The sequence below is a fragment of the Amblyomma mixtum genome, chromosome 10 (assembly GCF_055824585.1).
Source record: "Amblyomma mixtum isolate Tamu chromosome 10, ASM5582458v1, whole genome shotgun sequence".
In the NCBI taxonomy this organism is placed as follows: domain Eukaryota; kingdom Metazoa; phylum Arthropoda; class Arachnida; order Ixodida; family Ixodidae; genus Amblyomma; species Amblyomma mixtum.
The window spans coordinates 120,199,974-120,219,700 of record NC_143021.1 but is presented as its reverse complement, the minus strand read 5'-3'; the positions used below and the strand labels follow the sequence as shown (position 1 = coordinate 120,219,700).

The following is a 19,727-nucleotide window of genomic DNA, read 5'->3' as shown; positions in this document are numbered from 1 at the left end:
GGGTTTCAGCGACAGCTGTCAGTGCACGTTAAAGAACCCCAGGTGGTGGAAATTTCCGGAGCCCTTCACTACGGCGTCCCTCATAATATGTCCTGAGTCGCTTTGGGGCGTTAAACCCCCATAAACCGAACCATCGAAATTCGATCGCCGCGGCCAGAATCGAATCCGCGTCATACAGGAACACTAGTAGGGCTCACCCATGGCGTGAAGTTTCTCTATGTTCTCGGCGGTGTCCACGTCGGGGTTGGAACCCTGCAAACAGCTGGCCACCAAATTGAGCGGGCCTGTTTCAGCCGCGATGGCCACCGCGTACGAGAAGTCACCTTCGCCTACCAGCAGGCAAACCATGTCGACTGCGCAAGGCAGCGCTTCACACAAACGGGGGCCGAATCCGTTCGCAGTCACGAGAACGCTGGAAACGGGCCTTCACCGCGACTCGTGCGCGTCACGCGGTTCGACGGCTGCTGTACGCAGCGGCTCATCACCAGCGCTGTGTCAGCTTCGTACAGCTGAGGCGCCTACTGTTTACCTTGCACACTACGAACACACGGTTATGACACCTTGCCACTTACGCCGTCAACACACATCACCAACAACACCGCACCGAAACTGCCGAAACTATCACGAACGAACCGCAACAACAAACCCGCGTGCACGCTAATGTTGATGTCGTTGGCAGCAGCTGCATGCAGCTGGTCACTTTTGTTTGTTTACACACAGGCGCTGCGTTACGACGCGCACATAGAAAAGTTTAAACTCCAATGAAGATTCCTTTTCCAGGGCTGTGTGCTAAATTCAGGAAAGATGGAAAGAAGCTGATAATTTCGATGTCAGTTTATTTCGCGCCGCATTGCTCAATATGGACTCCGAGACTGCCGTATTTTAATCCTTTACACACATGTTTACACACAAACACGGTTAAGCCATCTCGGAGGCTCTCTTAGCGTCGCGGCGTCGCTCTTCCAGCTTGACGCTTCGGCTCATTTTGACCTGGGTGGCAGGGCCCGCGCTGCTCGGATTCCAACGGCGGTGATGTCCGCGGAATCGTCCTCCGCTCCAGATGAGCGGCCACGGCTGAGGCCGCGCGGATGCACGGATCTTCCGTGGCTGTTCCTGCTCGTGGCGTTCCTTGGCGCCGCCGTGTTCGTGGCCTCGTTCGCGCTCGCGCTGGGCGACCCCCGTCGGTTGGTGCGCGGCTGTGACAGCTTCGGCAATGTGTGCGGCGCGCGCAACACTCCCCTGGGGAGCCTCTCCTTCTCCGGCCTGGACGCCAGGGACAAGCCCTACCTCTTCTACTTCGACCTGGCCGACCCGCGCAGCTCGCTCAAGATATGCGTCAGCCAGTGCCCGCTCCGCGCGCTGCGCACCATGGACGAGGTATGTTCCCCGCCGGGATAGCGCACTTTGCTGACTCAATGATTCTGTCCCCGTGCCCTGCGTCCCTTGGGTGAGGCACGAATGGGGGCGCATCCAGTGCAGAGGTTTTTTGCTGCCTAGTTCGTTTTGTAATCTGTTGAATAGTAGACAAGCGACAGAACAATAGATGCAAGAACTCGGCTGCTGACCCGAAAGACGCGGGTTCGATCCCGGCCGCGGCGGCCGAATTTTGATGAAGGCGAAATTGTAGAGGCCCGTGTTCTGTGCGATGTCAGTGCACGTTAAAGAACCCCAGGTGGTAGAAATTTCCGGAGCCCTTCACTATACGGCGTCTGTCATAGCCTGGGTTGCTTCGGGACGTTAAACCCCAATAAACCAAACCAAACCAATAGATGCGAGAAGAAAAGGGCGGTGCAACGCCTTCTTATTGCCGCTGCATGTTTACTGCCAGATGCTTGCAAAATAAAGCACATAATGTTGGGCTAGTTTGTCATCATGTAAATAGTGCACAATTAGAAAACAGTCACCTCCCCGATCATGGAGCTCTACGTAGAAAAACCATGATAAACCCCCTTTTCTTTTACCTAACAAGTCGAGTGACCCATGTGAAGTTCACGTGTTTTCTCTGAAAGCCATTTCCTAGAGTGGAGCTCATGCAGCGGAGTGTGATTCGTATGCTGCAGGCTCACTGTACACTTTTCAGTTGCTAAAGACACTTCAGTGGTTATGGTGCTCGGCTGCTGACCCAAAAGACACGGGTTCGATCCAGGCCGTGGTGGCGAAATTCTAGAGGCCAGTGTACTGTGCGATGTCAGTGCACGGTAAAGAACCCCAGGTGGTCCAAATTTCCAGAGCCCTCCACTACGGCGTCCCTCATAGCCTGAGTCGCTTTGGGACGTTAAACTCGATAAACCAATAAACCAAACTTCGTGTTTGTAGCAACCTGTAGTAAAAAAATAGGCAAGCGGGGGAGCAGATTTGACAGGCTGTGCCATCTGGGGTGTTCGAGACGTACCCCAGCTCCGGGAAGCGTATTGATTGTCTCGCTGTGCGCCAGATGGCACGACCTCTCCATTCGGCTATCACAGTCGTCTCGGTGAAAAAATTCTGGGTGCAGACGACTCCAGTTTTTCACCGTTTCCGGGCAGTCCAGGCAAGTTTCAATGTTGAATTTATTATCGAAAAACGCAGACTGTCACAAGCTACTCTGCGGTCTGTGCTTGAGCAGAAATAGACCATTGGTTTGCGCAGGAGGATTTTTTGCAACCCGGACAGATAAATATGGAACACCCTGTATGATGGTGGAATCAGTAATTCATCATGCAGGATATCGTGGCATGTTTGCTCTTCCATCCGCTCAAGCGTGCTGGCACATCCAGCGATGCGGCTGTGTCAGAAACAAAGTCAAACCTATCTGAGGCCGATTTTCTAAGGATTAGTGGCACAGCGCGTTTTTAGTTTAGCTGCCCGGCAGGTATGAAAGTGCGTTCTAGGCACAGGGTTGTGTGCAGCGGCATCATCACAGACAGTTGCTGTGCTCGCATTGCATCAAACAGTGGGCAGTCTTCAAGTGTAAAACTTGGGGGCTTTCTTAACCATATTGATTTATTAATTGATTCATTTGATTTATTTTCCATTTAAAATAAATGGTGGAAACTGAGGCAGAAAGCTGCATAAAGCAGCTTGGAAGGCCCCCTCAGTCCCCCCGTACAATAGCAGCAGCAGAGGAGACACATGCACAGTTTCTTGTAACGCTGTTGATGGATAAAATGAGTCAGCTTAGTGAGTTGAATAACCTGATAAATTAAACAAAAACTTGATGAATTTAAACAACAATTGATCGCACACACATTGCAAGATATTGGCATATGATTTTTGTGGGTGTTCCACAAACATGTTTAACAAGCAATGCATACATACAGAAACCTTTTGCACAAATTTCTCAAGAAAAAATAATTAAGTGAAATTGTGTATGTTGAGTGCAAGAGTTTGAGTTTCTCAAAGTCGGTTAGTGAGAGATCACAGATGTTTATGCCTTGTGCAAGGTATGAATTCAGTAGTCTCGGAAGTGTATTGCACAGCATGTGATGTCCATAGTTAGATCGAGAAAGAGGAACATTATAGATTTCTGGAGAGTGAGTGATGTACGCTGGAACGTTTTCACGCAGATTTGCAATTTCTCTTAGAGTTGTGCTGTTTTGCCTCAAATATTCTCAAAGAAGAAAATGTCCTGCTATGGTGTCTACAATGATTGGTTTGGTTTATTGTGGTTTAATGTCCCAAAGTGACTCAGGCTATGAGGGACGCCGTAGTGAAGGGCTCCGGAAATTTCGACCACCTGGGGTTCCTTAACGTGCACTGACATCGCACACCACACGGGCCTCTAGAATTTCTCCTCCAAAGAAATTCCAGCCGCCGAGCGCTGTAACCACTGAGCCACCACGGCGGGGCTGGTGTCTACAATAAGCGTCTAATGTTCTTTTTTGCCATTTTCCCGCGACAACTCCAGTCGGAACTGGTTCCATTGCCTCTACATGGTCTGCTGTGTCACCTTGTAGAATTATGGAGCACCTTCTATTTGAGTAGTGCATGGAATTGTACTGATCCAACCCAGTAATCCACCTTAGTCCACCCACCTGGTCTTGATGAAATCATGACCCTTTCGATTTGTCAGGTAATTTCGTGACAGAGGAGCCGTAAATTTTTTTTGAGAGGACAACCTAAATGTTATCGCATTAAAATTTGTCCTTCTCCTGGGTGGAGCTTCTGTGGAAGCTGTATAGCTTTCCGTAGCCAGCGCTTGGGTGGGTGAGTAGTTGCTCCTTTATTATAAATTTACTCCATCTTGGCGGGATTCCCCTGGGCAGTCTTCAAGTAAGACTGGATGCGGAGTTGCACCTTCAATTTAAATAAAAGTACAGACAGCAACAGTATGAAGCGGGAGGATAAACATTATTTTCGTCGGCCTGTGGAGCTGGTGTGGGTGGTCCTTAGTCCGTGGTAGGTGGCCGGGAGTCCTTGGTCCTCGGTGACCTTGAGACGCCGCTCCACGGCCAAGAGTTGGGTGTCTGGGCTGGAGGTTATAAAGTTGAAATTACATGGGAAAGGATAAAAAGTACTACAACTGCTGAGGTACGCAAAGGATTAAGGCAAGGCTTTCTTCTATCGCCACTGCTGTTCATGCTTTATATGATATATATGAAAAGAAGGCTACAGGCAATTAATCTAGATTGACCCACTGTGGTGGCTCAGTGGTGACGGCGCTTGGCTGCTGGCCCGAAGGATGCGGGTTCGATCCCGGTCGCGGCGGCCAAATTTCGATGAAGGCGAAATTCTAGAGGCTCGTGTACTGTGCAATGTCAGTGCACGTTAAAGAACCCCAGGTGGTCGAAATTTCCGGAGCCCTCCACTACGGCGGCCCTCATAGCCTGAGTTGCTTTGGGGCGTTAAACCCCAATAAGTCAGACCAAACCAGAAAGAGCGTTGACTCACAATGGCGGAAAAGAACTAGGAAACTAACCAGTAAATACGAGGTCTGTTAGAAAAGTACCCGACCTTTGGCCGAAGAAAAAAAACTGGCATAACTGGAGCGTTGTAAACCTAATCACCCTCGAAGTAGTCTCCTTGGGACTCCACACACTTGTCCCAGCGGTGCTGCCATTGTGGGAAGCATTCTGAAAAGGCCTCTTTTGGAATGGAGTTTAGCTCGGGTGTCGTTGCAGCCATAATGTCCTCTCTTGTCTGAAATTGCGCTCCTTTCAATGGCCTCTTGATGTTGGGAACCAGCCAGAAGTCGCAGGGGGCCATATCAGGAAAGTAAGGAGCCTGTTGAGCTACAGGAGTCTGGTTTTTCGCGAAAAGTCTGAATCAAGTGCAAGGAATGTGCAGGTGCATTGTCATGATGGATGCGTCAATTTCCTGTTGACCACAACTCCGGTTTCTTGCGCCGCACAGCATCACGTAGGTGACGGAGGACATCCCTGCAGTACTCTTTGGTGATTGTTTGACCCTGTGGTGTGTACTCATGGTGTGCCACACAGAGGGAGTCAAAGAAAGCAGTCAGCATCACTTTGACGTTGCTGCGCACTTGGCGGGCCTTCTTTGGGCCTTCTTTGGTCTTGGTGACGTGGAATGCTTCCCCTGTGACGACTGGGATTTGGTTTCCGGGTCGTACTCGTACACCCGAGACGCATCGCCAGTGATTATGGTGTTCATGAAGTCAGGGTCACTGTTTGTGGAATCCAGCATGTCCTGTGAGACTTCAACACAAAGCTGCTTTTGCTCCACCGTGAGCAACTTCGCACGAATTTTGCTGCAACTCTCTTCATGGACAAATATTCGATGATAATGGAATGTGCAGAAATAGTGCTGATGCCCACCTCTTATGCAATTTCTCGGATAGTCACACAACGGTCCCGCATCACCACAATGTTCACTTCGGCAATGACCTGGTCATTTCGGCATGTTGATGGCCGACCGGAGTGTGGCTCACTCTCATGTGCGGCCGTCTTTAAACCAGTTGTACCCCTGCTTAATCTGTGTGCTACTCATAGCATCTTCACCGAAAGCGGTATGAATCTTTCGAATGGTTTCCACTCTGCTGTCACCTAGTTCCTGGCAAAATTTGATGCAGTAGCGCTGCTGCAGTTGCTCCGCCAGTTTCCTTGCAATAAAACACCGACGAGAGCACTGCGCACTGCCTCACTCAAACGCTGCATCCCAGTGGCTGACGCCATCGGCAGGCGGGAAAAAATTCATGCATGTGCACAAAGGTTCAAGGTCGGCTGATGCAAGTGCACTTGTTCCATATCCATCAGGTGTTCGCAAAAAAAATAAGTACGGATAGTTTTCTAACAGGCCTCGTATAGCGGGCATGAGGACAGAGAAAGAAAAGAAAGAAAGAGCATTAAACGATAGGTCAAAAATGCGGAAGATAAAAATTGGATTAATTCAATGGAAAAAAAAGCATGGTGTAGAACTATATCGATACTCGAAAGGGCAGATCAGCAAGGAATTGTTCAATGATAACTCAAGAGGATGTGCCCTCCTCTTTGTGGCTAGGTCAGGGTGTCTTAGAGCGCGCAGCTACAAAAAGAAATTTAACGAAAATGACACGTGTGCTGTCTGTGGTAGATCTGTGGAAACAATTGAACACCTCATACTCAAATGTGATGGTATCCATCCGGATGTCGATGCAGGCACAGCCACTCTTCCTGAGGCCCTAGGGTTTATAGGTAACAATGGTCATGTAAATAAATCTGCAGTGGAAGTTAGCAAAAAGCGATTGGAGGATTGGTGGCTGGAAAGCAGAGATGTGGCATAAGGTTAGAAGTGTAGGACAGCGTAGTGAAAGAAAATGGCGAATCTTAATGACAATTTACAACACAGTTACACAAAAACAAAGAAAATAAAGCTGAGCATGCTGGCAACTGCCACCAATCCAGTCAAAGGGTGTGCTCCTGTCTTCCATCTATCCATCCAGTCTTTCTGATAGTAGTCTTTCTGACAACATCGCTATTTTGTCTTTTCTGGTGCTAACTTCAAGTAGCCCAGCAGCGCTTAGGCATATATTGTGGAGTGGCAAAGTGTTACTTAGGGCCGGTAGTGACAGCTGATCCGGATCATGAGAGGGAAATAAGTAGAAGAATAAGAATGGGGTGGAGCGCATATGGCAGGTTCTCTCAGATCATGAATGGCAGTTTACCAATGTCCCTCAAGAGAAAAGTATACAACAGCTGTATCCTACCGGTGCTCACCTATGGGGCAGAAACGTGGAGGCTAACAAAGAGGGTTCAGCTTAAGTTAAGGACAACGCAGCGAGCTATGGAAAGAAAAGTGATAGGTGTAACGTTAAGAGACCGGAAGCAGGCGGAGTGGGTGAGGGAACAAATGCAGGTTAATGACATCCTAGTCGAAATCAAGAGGGATAAATGGGCTTGGGCAGGACATGTAATGCGAAGGCAAGATAACCGCTGGACCTTAAGGGTATCGATGGATTTCAAGAGAAAGCAAGCGTAGCAGGGGCGGCAGAAAGTTAGGTGAGTGGATGAGATTAAGGAGTTTGCGGGGATACGGTGTCCGCAACTGGCGAAGGACAGGGTTAATTGGAGAGACATGGGGGGAGAGGCCTTTACCCTGCAGTGGGTGCAGTCAGGCTGATGATGATGGCAAAGTGTTGCACCGGCTGTGGGCGGGTCTTGAGTCTAGCAGGGCATAGATGCCTGCCGCTCCGTGTGTTCCTCCTGCTTGCAGTGTTGCAAGCAGTGCCACACCAGTCGCAAGCAGCGACCGGTGCTGCGTGCCAACCAAGTTTTCGCACATGTGTCAGCCCAACAGCTGACTCCATTTTAGCAGGTGATGGTGCAGCTCGGGAAGATGGGCCAATTTTAATTACCTGGCGTGACATCATTTTGATGCCATATTCGAGTTAAAAATGGTGCTGTGACCTCAGTCAACTATGACTCAACATGCCTCACTAAGCCGCCATGTTGTATTGACGACAGAAGTCTGACTGGGTGCTTAAGATGACGTTTGCTGTAGAGTAGAGGAGGACGCGCGCTGGGAAACCAAAATTTTTTTTTTTCGCTATTCTGTCAACCCAGACGATGAAAAGAACCAAGGTGTACTATAAAATGAAGGGTCAGAATTTCAAATACCCACGTCGTTCTTAATTTTTGGAGAACATTTCATGACCCCTTTAAGTACTGTAAGCTTCTTGCATGCCGCAAAACTGAAAAGCCACAGTGAGGGCGAACGAAAACTAATAAGAATAATGCTAGGGGTGACGCTTTCCATTTTGCTCTGAATAGATGGATGGATGAATGGATGGACAGACGGGCGAGCGGGCGAGCAAACGGGCGGGCGGGCGGAAAAGATGGATGGAAGGGATGGAGGACAGACAGATGAGGCTGAGCCCTTTAAATCAGGCGTTGGCTTACGCCACCTAGCCATGTCTCATGAAATTTCACTCTTGTCTTGATTTCAGCCACCAGTCAGATAACCTTCGCTTGGTTGTTTCTTCCCGCTTAAAATCTATTTTTTCTTCGCTGTCCTTAAGCATGCTTTGGATAAATCAGCCCCGCTGCTTTCAGCTGTAGGGTGAAGCCCTTTGCAGAAAAGTATCAAGTGTTCAGGCATTTTCTTCTCCTCTCCACATCTCATGGTACCTGATTCGATGTGCTTTATTCCGCAATACTCCCATCCTGGCCTCAAACAACAAAAAGCGTCCCCTAGAATTATTGCTATATTTTCTTCGGCAATATCCTGCTTAAACATTGCGTATGTTCCCAGTGCCGATTTAGTCAGCATCCCTGTTTTCCACAGGGCCCTATCTGTTTCTTCAACCTTTTTCTTAACCGATTGTTCCTGATTTTTCCCCCCGACTGCTCTCCAGGTTTTTCAGTTTTCTAGTTCGCGTTCTCAATTGTGTGTCGGCATCCCTCATGTACAAGTAACTGAAAACTTTCCTAGCCCACTGCTTTTCCCCGATTTCCCTCAATCATTCCTCAAATTCTTGCTGCTAGCACCTCTGCTCTCGAATAGTGCCCATCCCATATCAGTGTGTACCCCCCCCCCCCCCCCTTGATGAGGTCAATGTGCCTGAAGCAGCCCAGACTGCCCACTGAAATCATCAGGGGTGGGGACGCCAACGTTACTCTAGATATGATACCTAGAATATACTATAGAACAAACTCGTTAGTTCTAGTAACATTGGGGGACACGGCAGTGAGGTGTCGCCCTAATCGGTTGCAAGCTATTGTGAGCAGCATTTTTTAAAAATTACTTCTAAATTATAGGGTCCACGCAGAGCTTTTAAATTTGACTCGAATACCCACAAAGCCCACCTCTACAGATCTGTTGCACTAGAATGTGCCCACTGAAATCATTTCAGGGTTTCTTTAAGTCTACAGTGAGCTCCACCCACATTCAGGACTGCCCCACAGAATTCCTCCCTGATAGAAAAAAAGTTCACTGTTAAAACTTTTATTGTTACCTAAATAAGATGCGTATCACAGGAAAAAAAATTGAGCTTTGGAATTTTGATACCTGGCTTCCATAAACATTAAATTGGGAAATTGGTGTTTGAGGAAAGGAAATGGCACGGTATCTGTCTCACATATATCAGTGGACACCTGAACCGCGCCCTAAGGGAAGGGAGGAAGGTGGGAGTGAAAGAAGAGAGAGAGAAAGAGGTGCCGTAGTGGAAGTCTGCAGAATAATTTCGACCACCTGGGGATCTTTAACGTGCACTGACATCGCACAGCATACGGGCGCCTCTTGTGTTTTGCCTCCAGCGAATCGCAGCCGCCGCGGTCAGATTCAAACCCGGGTATTCCGGCTTGGTAGACGGGCACCTTACCACAGATACACCACGGCGGGTCAAACATTAAAAAGCTGATTTCGTTTACCGTTGCTTTTGGCCATCGGAGTAATACAGGACGCTGCGATCTCGTGTTATGAACTGCTGTTGTTATTTTAGTTCACCAAACGTGGTTAATTTAATTGATGTGGTTTAGAAGTGGTTGCAAGCGGCTCTTTCTCTGGTGCAGGTTCGTCGCTTTGGCGAAAAAACTGGCTCGTCTCTGTGCCGGTACGACGTGGGCGGAGACCTGCACTCGATTCTGTCCAACCGGACGGTGCTGGACCTCTTCAACAAGGAGCAGCAGACGACGGGGCTCGGGCCGTGCCCCAAGCTGCCCGTGCCACCGAGCCGGCCCGTTCTCAACCGTTGTGTGCCGGAAGACGCCAGCTCAGACGTCTTCCGCAGCATCTACGGGTACCTCAATGGCGCGGACACGCTTCAGCAGGTCGTCGGCGACCTCTTTGCTGCCTGGCACGAGGTGGCCGCCATGTTGTTCTTCGCCTGCATCCTCGCCTTCGCGTTGGTCCTGCTGATACACTGCTTCGCACAGCTGGCCGCCAAGCTGATCCTTGTTGTGTCCGCGGTGTCGATGATCGCCGCCGCGGCCGTGCTCTGGTGGATTTATGCCGACATCAAGTTCCACCTTGACATGACGCCGTTCGAACGCCTCCTCGAGGAGGCCGCCAAGAACGAGCGCGCGTTCCTCATTTTTGCTGCGGCCGTGACACTTGTGGCCGTGGTCCCTATGGTCGCCGTTGCGGTTGCGTTGCGCCGCCGCACTGGTCAGGCGGGGGCCCTCCTCCGCGAGGCTGGCCAGTGTGTGCGTCACATGCCCTTCCTTCTGGCGCAGCCCGTCTGGACGTTGCTCGCCCTGGCAGCCCTCTTTGCTGCCTGGACGGTCGTCCTGCTTTACCTGGCCACAGCTGACCATGCCAGCCGCGAAACTCGCCCCATTGCTGCCTTTGTGGGCGGACCCGTTAACTCGTCGGACCTGGCTCCAGTGGCCGAAGTACGGCACTTCACTCTGGTCGCCTACGACCGGCCGTCCTGGGTCCGCTTCGCATGGTGCTTCCAGTTGGTTTTCCTTCTCTGGGCGGCTGAGTTTGTCCTGTCGTGTCAGCAGACGGTCATCGCCGGTGCCGTCGCGTCGTGGTACTTCTGCAAGGATCGCGCCGCGCTGGCGTGGCCTGTGGGACGGTCTGTGGCTCGCCTGCTACTCTACCACCTCGGTTCCGTCGCCCTCGGCTCGCTCCTGATCCCGATCTGCAAACTTCCCCGACTCGTGCTTCTAGCCCTGCGCCACTGGACTCGTGGGCGTCGGGGCGGCGATTGCTGCACCGGTGGTTCCCGGTGCTTGCTTGACTCGGGCCTCCGGTACGTCAGCCACGACGCCTACACCGTGCTGGCCATCCGGGGCACTTCTTTTTGCACGGCCGGCCGCACGGCTCACCTGACGATGGCGGAGAGCTCCGGTGCGTTCGACGCGTGGGTCTTCGACGGCACCACCGACTTGCTGCTCTTCATGGCCAAGTGCTTGGTGACGTCGGTGACCGGGTTGGTGTCTGTGGTGCTCCTCCGCAGCAGCCCCGAGCTGCAGCTGTATGCCGTGCCAGTGCTGGCGGTGGTGGTGTTCTCGTGCTTCGTGGCGCACTGTGTGCTCTCCCTGTACGGCATGATTGTGGACACCCTGCTACTGTGCTTCTGCGAGGACATTGTGTCGCAGGATGCTGAACGGGAGCTGTATGCGCCCGAGGGTCTGCGAAAGCTGCTGCTGGGTGATGCCACCACACTCAGGCCTCTGGCCACGTGAGATTGTTGTGGTGAAGTCATTAACTTAATCCGGGGTTTGACGGAATCCCGTCTGGTCAGGTAGTGGCACAGTAGAATGTAAACTTGGGTCACTGACCATGTCAAAAAGGGGGTTAGTTGACCTTTCGGAACCGCTACGGGGTCCTTGTTCACAATCTAGAATGCAAACTTTGGTCACTGACCATGTCAAAAAGGGGATTAGTTGACGTTTCGGAACTGCTACGGGTTCCTTGTGATTGTCAACATTGTGATTGTCAACAAGGAACCCGTAGCGGTTCCAAAACGTCAACTAACCCCCTTTGTGACGTGGTCAGTGACCCAAGTTTAAATTCTATGAAGTCATTAACTGCGTCAAGAGTTTTAATCAGTGCATTTGGCCACTGACGTGTTAGCATCTCCCATCTGTTGGTTTGTGCAGCACGGCTTGCCATACAAAGTGATGGGATTGCTACGTCCGTTGCACAAACTGCGTCAAAAGGCAAAGCCTGCTACATTATGACAAAATGCTGGTAATCTGCACCAGAAATGTGTATTTCCTTAAAGGGCAACTGCAGCACTTTTTTGAGAATTTCACAATATTCAAGGATTCAAATCTATTTAGGCTGTAAGTAAAGCATGCGAAGTGTTTTTGCACTAGCATTTAAAATAGTGACATAATCGACGATTGAATTTTGCGCTTCTCCTCAATGCACCGGAGGAGTGCAGGGAAACTCAGCGTGACATCACGGAAGGTATGATTTCAAATTACCGCTGTCGTCAGCCACACCCTGCCCTGACTCTTTAGATGCTGCCAAACAACTCTCAGTGAGGTTTCCCTTCAGTGGCGTTGGTTTTTTTCCTTCAAAGCAGGCGTTTGTGCGTGGGAAATGTACCAATACCTTCGATGATGTCATCATGCGCCCCCCACTTGGCGTAGTGCGCTGCGGAGAAGCTTGAAGGGCGTCCGGATTTTAATTGGCGATTACTTCACTATTTCAAGCGCTAGCCCAAAAAGACTTCGCATCCTTTACTTCCAAGTTTCACACATTCGACCCTCTTGAGCTCGTTGATTTCTAAAACCTATGCCGTTTCTTTTTAAGAACGTAATTCTCGGGTGCTGCGCGTAATCCTACATCTGCATTATTGGTGGAAAACTCAATTTTATTCAAGACTCCTGCGATTGGTGGGCATTGGACCAGCCGGGCCCATTGTCAGCCTGCATATTAAAAACTGAGAAGTCGAACATGCCTGCAGCGGGCACTGTTATCATCCCACGGTGTGGAGGGTACGCCAATCATGCATTGCACAAACATTCAGAAACAGTGCCGGTCTCGACTTTCACATCCTTGCCTGGCCAAAGTGGGGAAAATGGTGCGTTGCTGTGAAGTTCTTAGTAGGCTTTGGTTTTGTGGGTTTGTTTCGTTGCCCTGTCAAAAAAAGGCAGCTCAGCCCTGTGTGGCATGCGTACGTCCATCCAACATGAGAAAGCCAACTTTAACACACTCTTGCATCTAACTCCATCCATTAATTATCCACAGTAAAAATTATTTCTGTGGCTCTTTATTGCTATGTTGGTGTTTGTCCGGCAGCAAATTGTTTCTCTTTTTCCTGCCTCACCATGGTGTTTGTCCAGTCAGACAAGCTTGAAAAGCCCATGAGTGGACGTTGCAGAGGAATGGGGCGTTGCTACTTGAACGCTGTCATCAGTGGTGAAACCGGAGGCGAAAATTTAGACAGGAACATCGGTCAGCCAATTCAACGGGCAACTTTAGGTGGGGTATTTCAAAGCAGGTTCCTAACCACTGAGCCACCCGCTATGGTGGCTCATTGGTTAGGACGCTTGGCTACTGAGCCACAAGACCTGGGTTCAATCGCAGCTATGGCGTCCACATTTCAGTGGTACGAAATACATGAAGTCGCTCATGTAGAGTGTGATGTCAGCACATGTTACAGAACCCCGGGTGATCTAAATTAGTCAAATGTTTAGGGGAATCCCCCAAGGTGGAGTAGATTTGTAATCTACTCCACTTTGTACTTTGTAATCTACGGACGAGGATGAATTTTTCTTTAACTACAAAGTTTCTGAGAAAGCTGTACAGCTTTCCTTTGTAGCCATATGGCTGCGCTCGGGTGGACGTCAATGAGTGATCTAACTTAATCCAGAGTCGTTCACTACGGCATTCCTCATAGCCTCTGTGTCGCTTCGGGATGTTAAACTCAATTGTTTACCATTTTATTATTAGTATTTTTTTCAAGATAGCTGCTGGGATGGGTTTATGTCTCCTGATGATTGTCATAGTATATCGAAACATGCCCATCTTTTTTCTCTCGGTAGGCTAGGCAGCTATATGGAGGAGCCAGGCAGCTTGTTATGAACAGTGTGCACATTTCTGTGCGTGACCAAGTGAAAAGATCTTATATTTTGTTCACTGTGCTGCATATCTGTGTTGTGTGTGTGTTCCTGTTTCTCATTTGCTGGTCACAGGCAGCAAAAGTTTCGATGCAGTGAGTACCACTCTTTGAGAAATGTATGTGGAGTATGTGGTCGTCACCTTGGGACAGGACGTCATTAACTCATACAACAGTGGCTGGCAACAAGCAAGCTGCCTGTGCTTGCTGTACAGGTGTACAGTCTGTTTCAGTTGCCTCCACAGGGTCGCTTCTTGGAAGACTGAAAATAGGACATGGAAGCCCTGTAATGACTAAGGTTTAGGAAAACATTCTGGGTGCTTGCATTTAGAATCTATTTTTTATATATATAGTTTTCCTCAGTGTGCACCTGTTCTGCTGGTTTTTATTTGTGTTTATACCCCTGTGACATTAGAGTTTCACGTGGGGCATAATTTTTGTCTCTTGAGAAAAACTGTGACGAGGTTCTCTTAACAGCAAGCGCAGTGCACTCCCTGTTTAGGGCGCACCATTTTGGGCAGAGCGTAGCGTCTGCGCCCTCTTCTCGTGCAGGTCCTTCCAGCGTGAAAGGGAACAAAGTTTGACCATTCACATAAAGATTGCTCCAGCATCATGTCAGACAGGCACATGTTTTTTTGTTTCCAAGTAATTTTCTTCCCGATGTACAGTCATCATCAGTCCGACTATGCCCACTGCAGGGCAAAGGCCTCTCCCATGTCTCTCTCCAATTGACCCTGTCCTTCTTGGCCAGTTGCGGCCACCGTAATCCCCGCAAATTTCTTAATCTCATCCGCCCACCTAACTTTCTGCCGCCCCCTGCTACGTTTGCCTTCTCCTGGAACCCACTCCTTTACCCCTAAGGACCAGCGGGTATCTTGCCTTTGCATTACTTGCCTTGCCCAAGCCCACTTCTTCCTCTTGATTTCAACTAGGATGTCATTAACCGGTGTCTGTTCTCTCAACCACTCCGCCTGCTTCTGATCTCCGATGTACAATATCTAAAAGTAATTTTCAATTTTAGCAGAAAAACACAATGTTCATCTTTTAGTGGGAACTGGTTTTCTTTCATAATGGCAGGACCTGTACTCGCGTTTGTACCTGACAGCACCGGCCATTTGAGTGAGCTGCACATTCCATGTAGTCGTGAAGCTGAACATGCCTTGGCGTGAAGAAATGCTACTGTTGTGGCTTGCAGTCTGCCGTGAAGACACCATGTGAGGCCCCAACGGCTGTTGTGAGTGTTCACGGAGGCGTCAGCCAGGCATTCCTGTTGGGCTGTGTGTTGGTCACATTTTCAAAGCATTTACGTCACATGGCACTTTTTTTTATGCTCTTGTTCCTACTCGTCTGATATATCTTTTACCTATCACGAAAGAATTTGGTCTTGTCCCACGTGGGCAGCTAAAAGGCACCGTCTACTTTTTTTTTTTTACTTTCTACCCTCACTGAAGCACTTCTCACTTAATGACTTATTTATTGCACCACTGTCATAAGCGACACGTGTTGGCTCCTTCATTTCAGTGCACCAGTTCTTTGCGTGTCTATTCTGGGACGGCCCCTGGGGCTTTTGTAGGTCCCTGCTGTGAGCGAATCTGGCTTGTGGTCTTTTTGCAAGTGTTATTCCACCTTTGTTGTATTCAGCACTTAGCGAGATGGTTCCTGAGGATGGTTCCTATTGCTGCTTTTCAGGCAGTGCCCTGCTAGTAAATCACTCGGCAGCTTCCTATTGCAAAGTGTTCATCTTGCCTTATTCATGGCAGTGTGCCAGTTACTAATAGTACAATTACAAGGTTATCTACAAACTCAGAACTACTTGTATTTGGGCGTGTTGGTTCATAACTTTTCAGGAGTACACAGGGGCGCAATAAAAGACACGGACAGATAAGTAGACAGGGACGAGCGCTTACTATCAACAGGCTTTATTCGACGTAGACCGTTAATATACCTTCGCTTTACCCAAGCGCCACTAAGCGAATCACAAGCACGTGAGTTCCAGAGAACACCAAAAGAATTCCGAAGGCAGGCGATTACAGAAATCTATCTAAGAAAACCATTTCAGATCGGCGAAGTATCACAGATGAATCACTGATGCAGTTATTTCCTTTTTTTCTAATGTAATAGGCTTCTACCAGTTCCCGTTCAATCTGATCGCGGCTTCTCAACAATACTTTGCAGTCCGATAAGCGGGGAAAACAGGCGACCTTAGTCTTCTTAGTGCATTCTTGGCAATGTTCCGGGAGATGGGAGCCCGTCTTCTTTAATGAGTTATTGTGCTCCAGAAGGCGCTGGTTGAGGCAACATCCAGTTTGCCCAACGTAAACCTTCCCGCAAGTGAGCGGGAACTCATATACAATTCCTTTCTTGCAGGTTACGTGGGGCTTACGGTGTTTTACACCACACTCTTGCCGTTTTTCTTTTCTTCTTATCCGTGCACATAGACCAGACAACTTTCGCGGAGCAGAAAAAACCACTTCTACTCCGTCCCTGTCTACTTCTCTGTCCGTGTCTTTTATTGCGCCCCTGTGTACTCCTGAAAAAATCATCTACAGACCTTGTTGTTTATGCAGACGGCCTTTCGTGTTACCCCATTGGAGACCTGTCTTACAACAATCATGGTACTACAGTGTGCTCACGATCTCTTGTTTTTCTTAGCACTGGCAAATGACAGTGCTCAGATGAGAATGCTTCATCATCTATAGCCTCAACTCTGCCCATCTGAGTATTCAGTGTGCCTGCCTATAATCCAAGATGACAGGTCTGAGTTTGCTCATCGTGTCTTGGAGTGGCTTTTTATGGGCAGAAATTTGTTCTGTATTGTATAGAATTGTGTGCACCAGTCAATTTCGAACTTGTTGTGATAAGGGATCAAGGACCTTTATCACGGCTTTAGAAGGCGGTTGTGTTATGATGCTCAAGGGGATTGTGCTGCATTTATTTTTTCACCAAAGGATAACGGCCTGTGAGGGTGCATCTGGGACTTCCGTGTTCTCAAGGCTCTGCTTGATTGTGTGTGACAGAGCAAGGAAAGTTTAATATTGTTGCGCTGAAATATGCATGTACAGGGTCGTCCAAAAGTTCCCAGGCCACAGGGTCTGCTTTAGAGCGCTATAGCTGGGCAGCTACGACACCCCTGGAGCCAAAAATCTCTGTAGAGGATAGTAGAAGTACTATTCTCACCTCTGAGAACCTTGATGTCTTTGATGCTATCGTAAGTGGCAGTATACGCCACTCGAAAGCAGACCCTGTGGCCTTGCAACTTTTGACGGACCCTGTACCTATGCACTGGAACAGCATTGTTTTCATCCTGTGTGACAAGTTGCCCCCCCCCCCCCCCCCCCCCCACCTCCTGACATTACTTTCATGTGCTTATTCCCACACTCACCACATTTATACATGTTGCACAGTGTTTTTTTTTTTTCACTGTACTGGAACACTTATGTGTACTGTCCAGGACAGAAGTGTACAGGACATACGAACAGTGGGCACACGAAATTTTTTATACTTTGCTGTAGAGCAGTGACATTTGGCACGCTTATTGGGAAGACCATTGAATACTTAAACACAAAGTTTCCCTAAAATATCTTAAGTAGTTTTGACATTTATAACTTCTTATATGCTTCATTGTGGTACCAACCTTGCAGAAAGCGTAGCATGGCAACGAAACATGGTAAGATTTTCCAGTCGCTCTTAAGTTTTAACCAAAAGAATGGTTAATGTAGTAGCATTCTGTGAATGTTCTTAGCAGTGCGATTTTTTCTATACGATGTTACATCCACGCTTGTGTATAGCACTCATTGCCGTCGTGTCAAAGAATTTATCAAGGTGCACAGTGCAACAAGCCGCATGAAAATCTCTGAAGCCAGTGTCATGCTGTGCCTTTTGCAAGCAGAGCAGACGGTTTAAGAAACTTGAGAAAAATGGCATTTTGATGGAGATTTCAACCAGTTTTTGCTACCTACAGTCACAAGAGTGTGTTTTAAAGGCACTTCTTGGCTGTTTCTGGGAACATTCTTTGGGGTGTAATAAAGAGACGCAGATGGGAAATGTGTTTTCTGAAAGTTGACTTTTTCAAGATTTTCACGACTTGATCCCCGCGTCCTTCCCTAAGAGCTGTGGCACACAGTGGTATGGTGAAAGGAGCCCCAAATTCCTTGTTGAAGATGCAGCCGTATGATGACCTAGGAAGCTGGATGCTGTTTGAGCTTGGTACCAGATGTGTTTCATTTTCGCACTTTTGTTGCTTTGTCTTCTTTGTGCACATGTAATACCCTTGCCACACGGACAGATTTAATGCCATTAAGTGCTTACTGCCTTAAGTTTTAATGGCATTCGTGCGGTGCCACACATTCAAATTTAATGGCATTAGCCTTACTGCCATTGGCGACCTACTGAGTTTGCCACAACTCATTCGCCCGAGCAATGCGTACTCTCGTTCCCATTCCACACACAGAAAAGCATAAGTAACAACTTCCTAACCAGTAGCGAATGGTTAATTCGTGACTTTTTCAGATGAAGCATCTATCTACGCCGCATTTTTGATGTGAAGAGCACCATTTTAAGCAGCCTTATTGACACGTACCCTCGGCTTGTGTGCTGACATCCGAGTTTATGGCTACTTTTTTGACTTGTAAAGCAGGAACAGCTGTATTTTCTGGAAAATCGTTTTTACATTACATTTGAACAACATTACCGATATATTGTGCTCATTAGGAATGTTTGCCGCCGCGGTGGCTCAGTGGCTATGGTGCTCGGCTGCTGACCCGAAAGACGCGGGTTCGATCCCGGCCGCGGCGGATGAATTTCTTTGGAGGAGAAATTCTAGAGGCCCGTGTACTGTGCGATGTCAGTGCACGTTAAAGAACCCCAGGTGGTCGAAATTTCCGGAGCCCTCCACTACGGCGTCTCTCATAGCCTTAGTCGCTTTGGGACGTTAAACCCCATACACCAAACACCACCACCACCATTAGGAATGTTTGTATTCAGATGAAATTTTTTACTACCTTGCAGTCGTCATCCTCCCTTCCGGTAATGGCATTAAATGTGTATGTGTAGCACCAACTCTGAAAATAATGGCACTAACAAACTTAAGGCCTTAAGCATTTACTGCCATTTCTTGTGCGCGTGTGGCACAGGTATAAGTGATGACTCTACAGGGCTGTGTGCTTCAATCACCGCTCATGCATCCTGAAGACTTCCACTGCTGTCAGGCAGTGTCCATGATGTCAGCCACATTCCTGTACTGCTACTTGTGAGAGTATTTTTTGAATAAAGAATCCACATGAGCCTTTGTCGTCCTGCTGCAGATGTAGAACCTCCTTGCAGGTTGCAGGCAGGGGTTCTCATACTCTTTTTTTTTTTTTGCTTTGCTCAAGGAGCCCCTAACAGTCTTCAGTACATGCCATAACCCCCCCTCCCCCCATTTCTGTGCAAGCTTGTTTCTCTTGGCTTGCTATCACTGTGACTGCAGCATTTTCACCCTGCCGCGGTGGCCGAGTGTTTACGGCGCTTGGCTGATGACCTGAAAGACACAAGTTCGATCCCGGCCGCAGCGGCCAAATTTCGATGAAGGCGAAATTCTAGAGGCCCGTGTACTGTGCGATGTCAGTGCACGTTAAAGAACCCCAGGTGGTCGAAACTTCCGGAGCCCTTCACTACGGTGTCCCTCATAGCCTCAGTCGCTTCGGGACATTAAACCCCAATAAACCAAACATTGTATCATTTTCTTACTTGTGCCTCATCTTTGACACCTGTTTCTCATATGGCCTGCATGCTTCGTGAGGGTGCTCACACA

At 48.7% G+C, this 19,727-nt stretch overlaps 2 protein-coding genes across 2 annotated transcripts in view; one reads left to right on the top strand and one right to left on the bottom strand.

Annotated features, from left to right (window-relative positions):
* The window catches only part of LOC149326784 (ferredoxin-fold anticodon-binding domain-containing protein 1 homolog), a 56,190-nt gene extending 54,780 nt beyond the window's left edge, over positions 1 to 1,410 (bottom strand). Inside the window, exon 1 of the mRNA XM_089562679.1 lies at positions 198 to 1,410. Coding sequence (XP_089418805.1) covers positions 198 to 348 — 151 coding nt within the window. The 5' untranslated portion in view covers positions 349 to 1,410. The remainder of the gene's footprint in view (positions 1 to 197) is intronic.
* Positions 915 to 19,218, top strand: LOC149326783 (choline transporter-like 1). Its single transcript, XM_089562678.1, has 2 exons — positions 915 to 1,377; positions 9,927 to 19,218. Exons 1-2 carry the CDS (start codon positions 1,033 to 1,035, stop codon positions 11,547 to 11,549), a joined length of 1,968 nt encoding a protein of 655 aa, XP_089418804.1. The 5' UTR covers positions 915 to 1,032; the 3' UTR covers positions 11,550 to 19,218.
* Positions 19,219 to 19,727: the final 509 nt, after the last annotated feature.

Bases quoted from the DNA above. Each gene is read 5' to 3' on its own strand.
- LOC149326783 (XM_089562678.1), top strand. From the start codon at position 1,033: ATGTCCGCGGAATCGTCCTCCGCTCCAGATGAGCGGCCACGGCTGAGG. The intron at 1,378-9,926 runs GTATGTTCCCCG...TCTCTGGTGCAG, and splicing joins CGCTGCGCACCATGGACGAG to GTTCGTCGCTTTGGCGAAAA.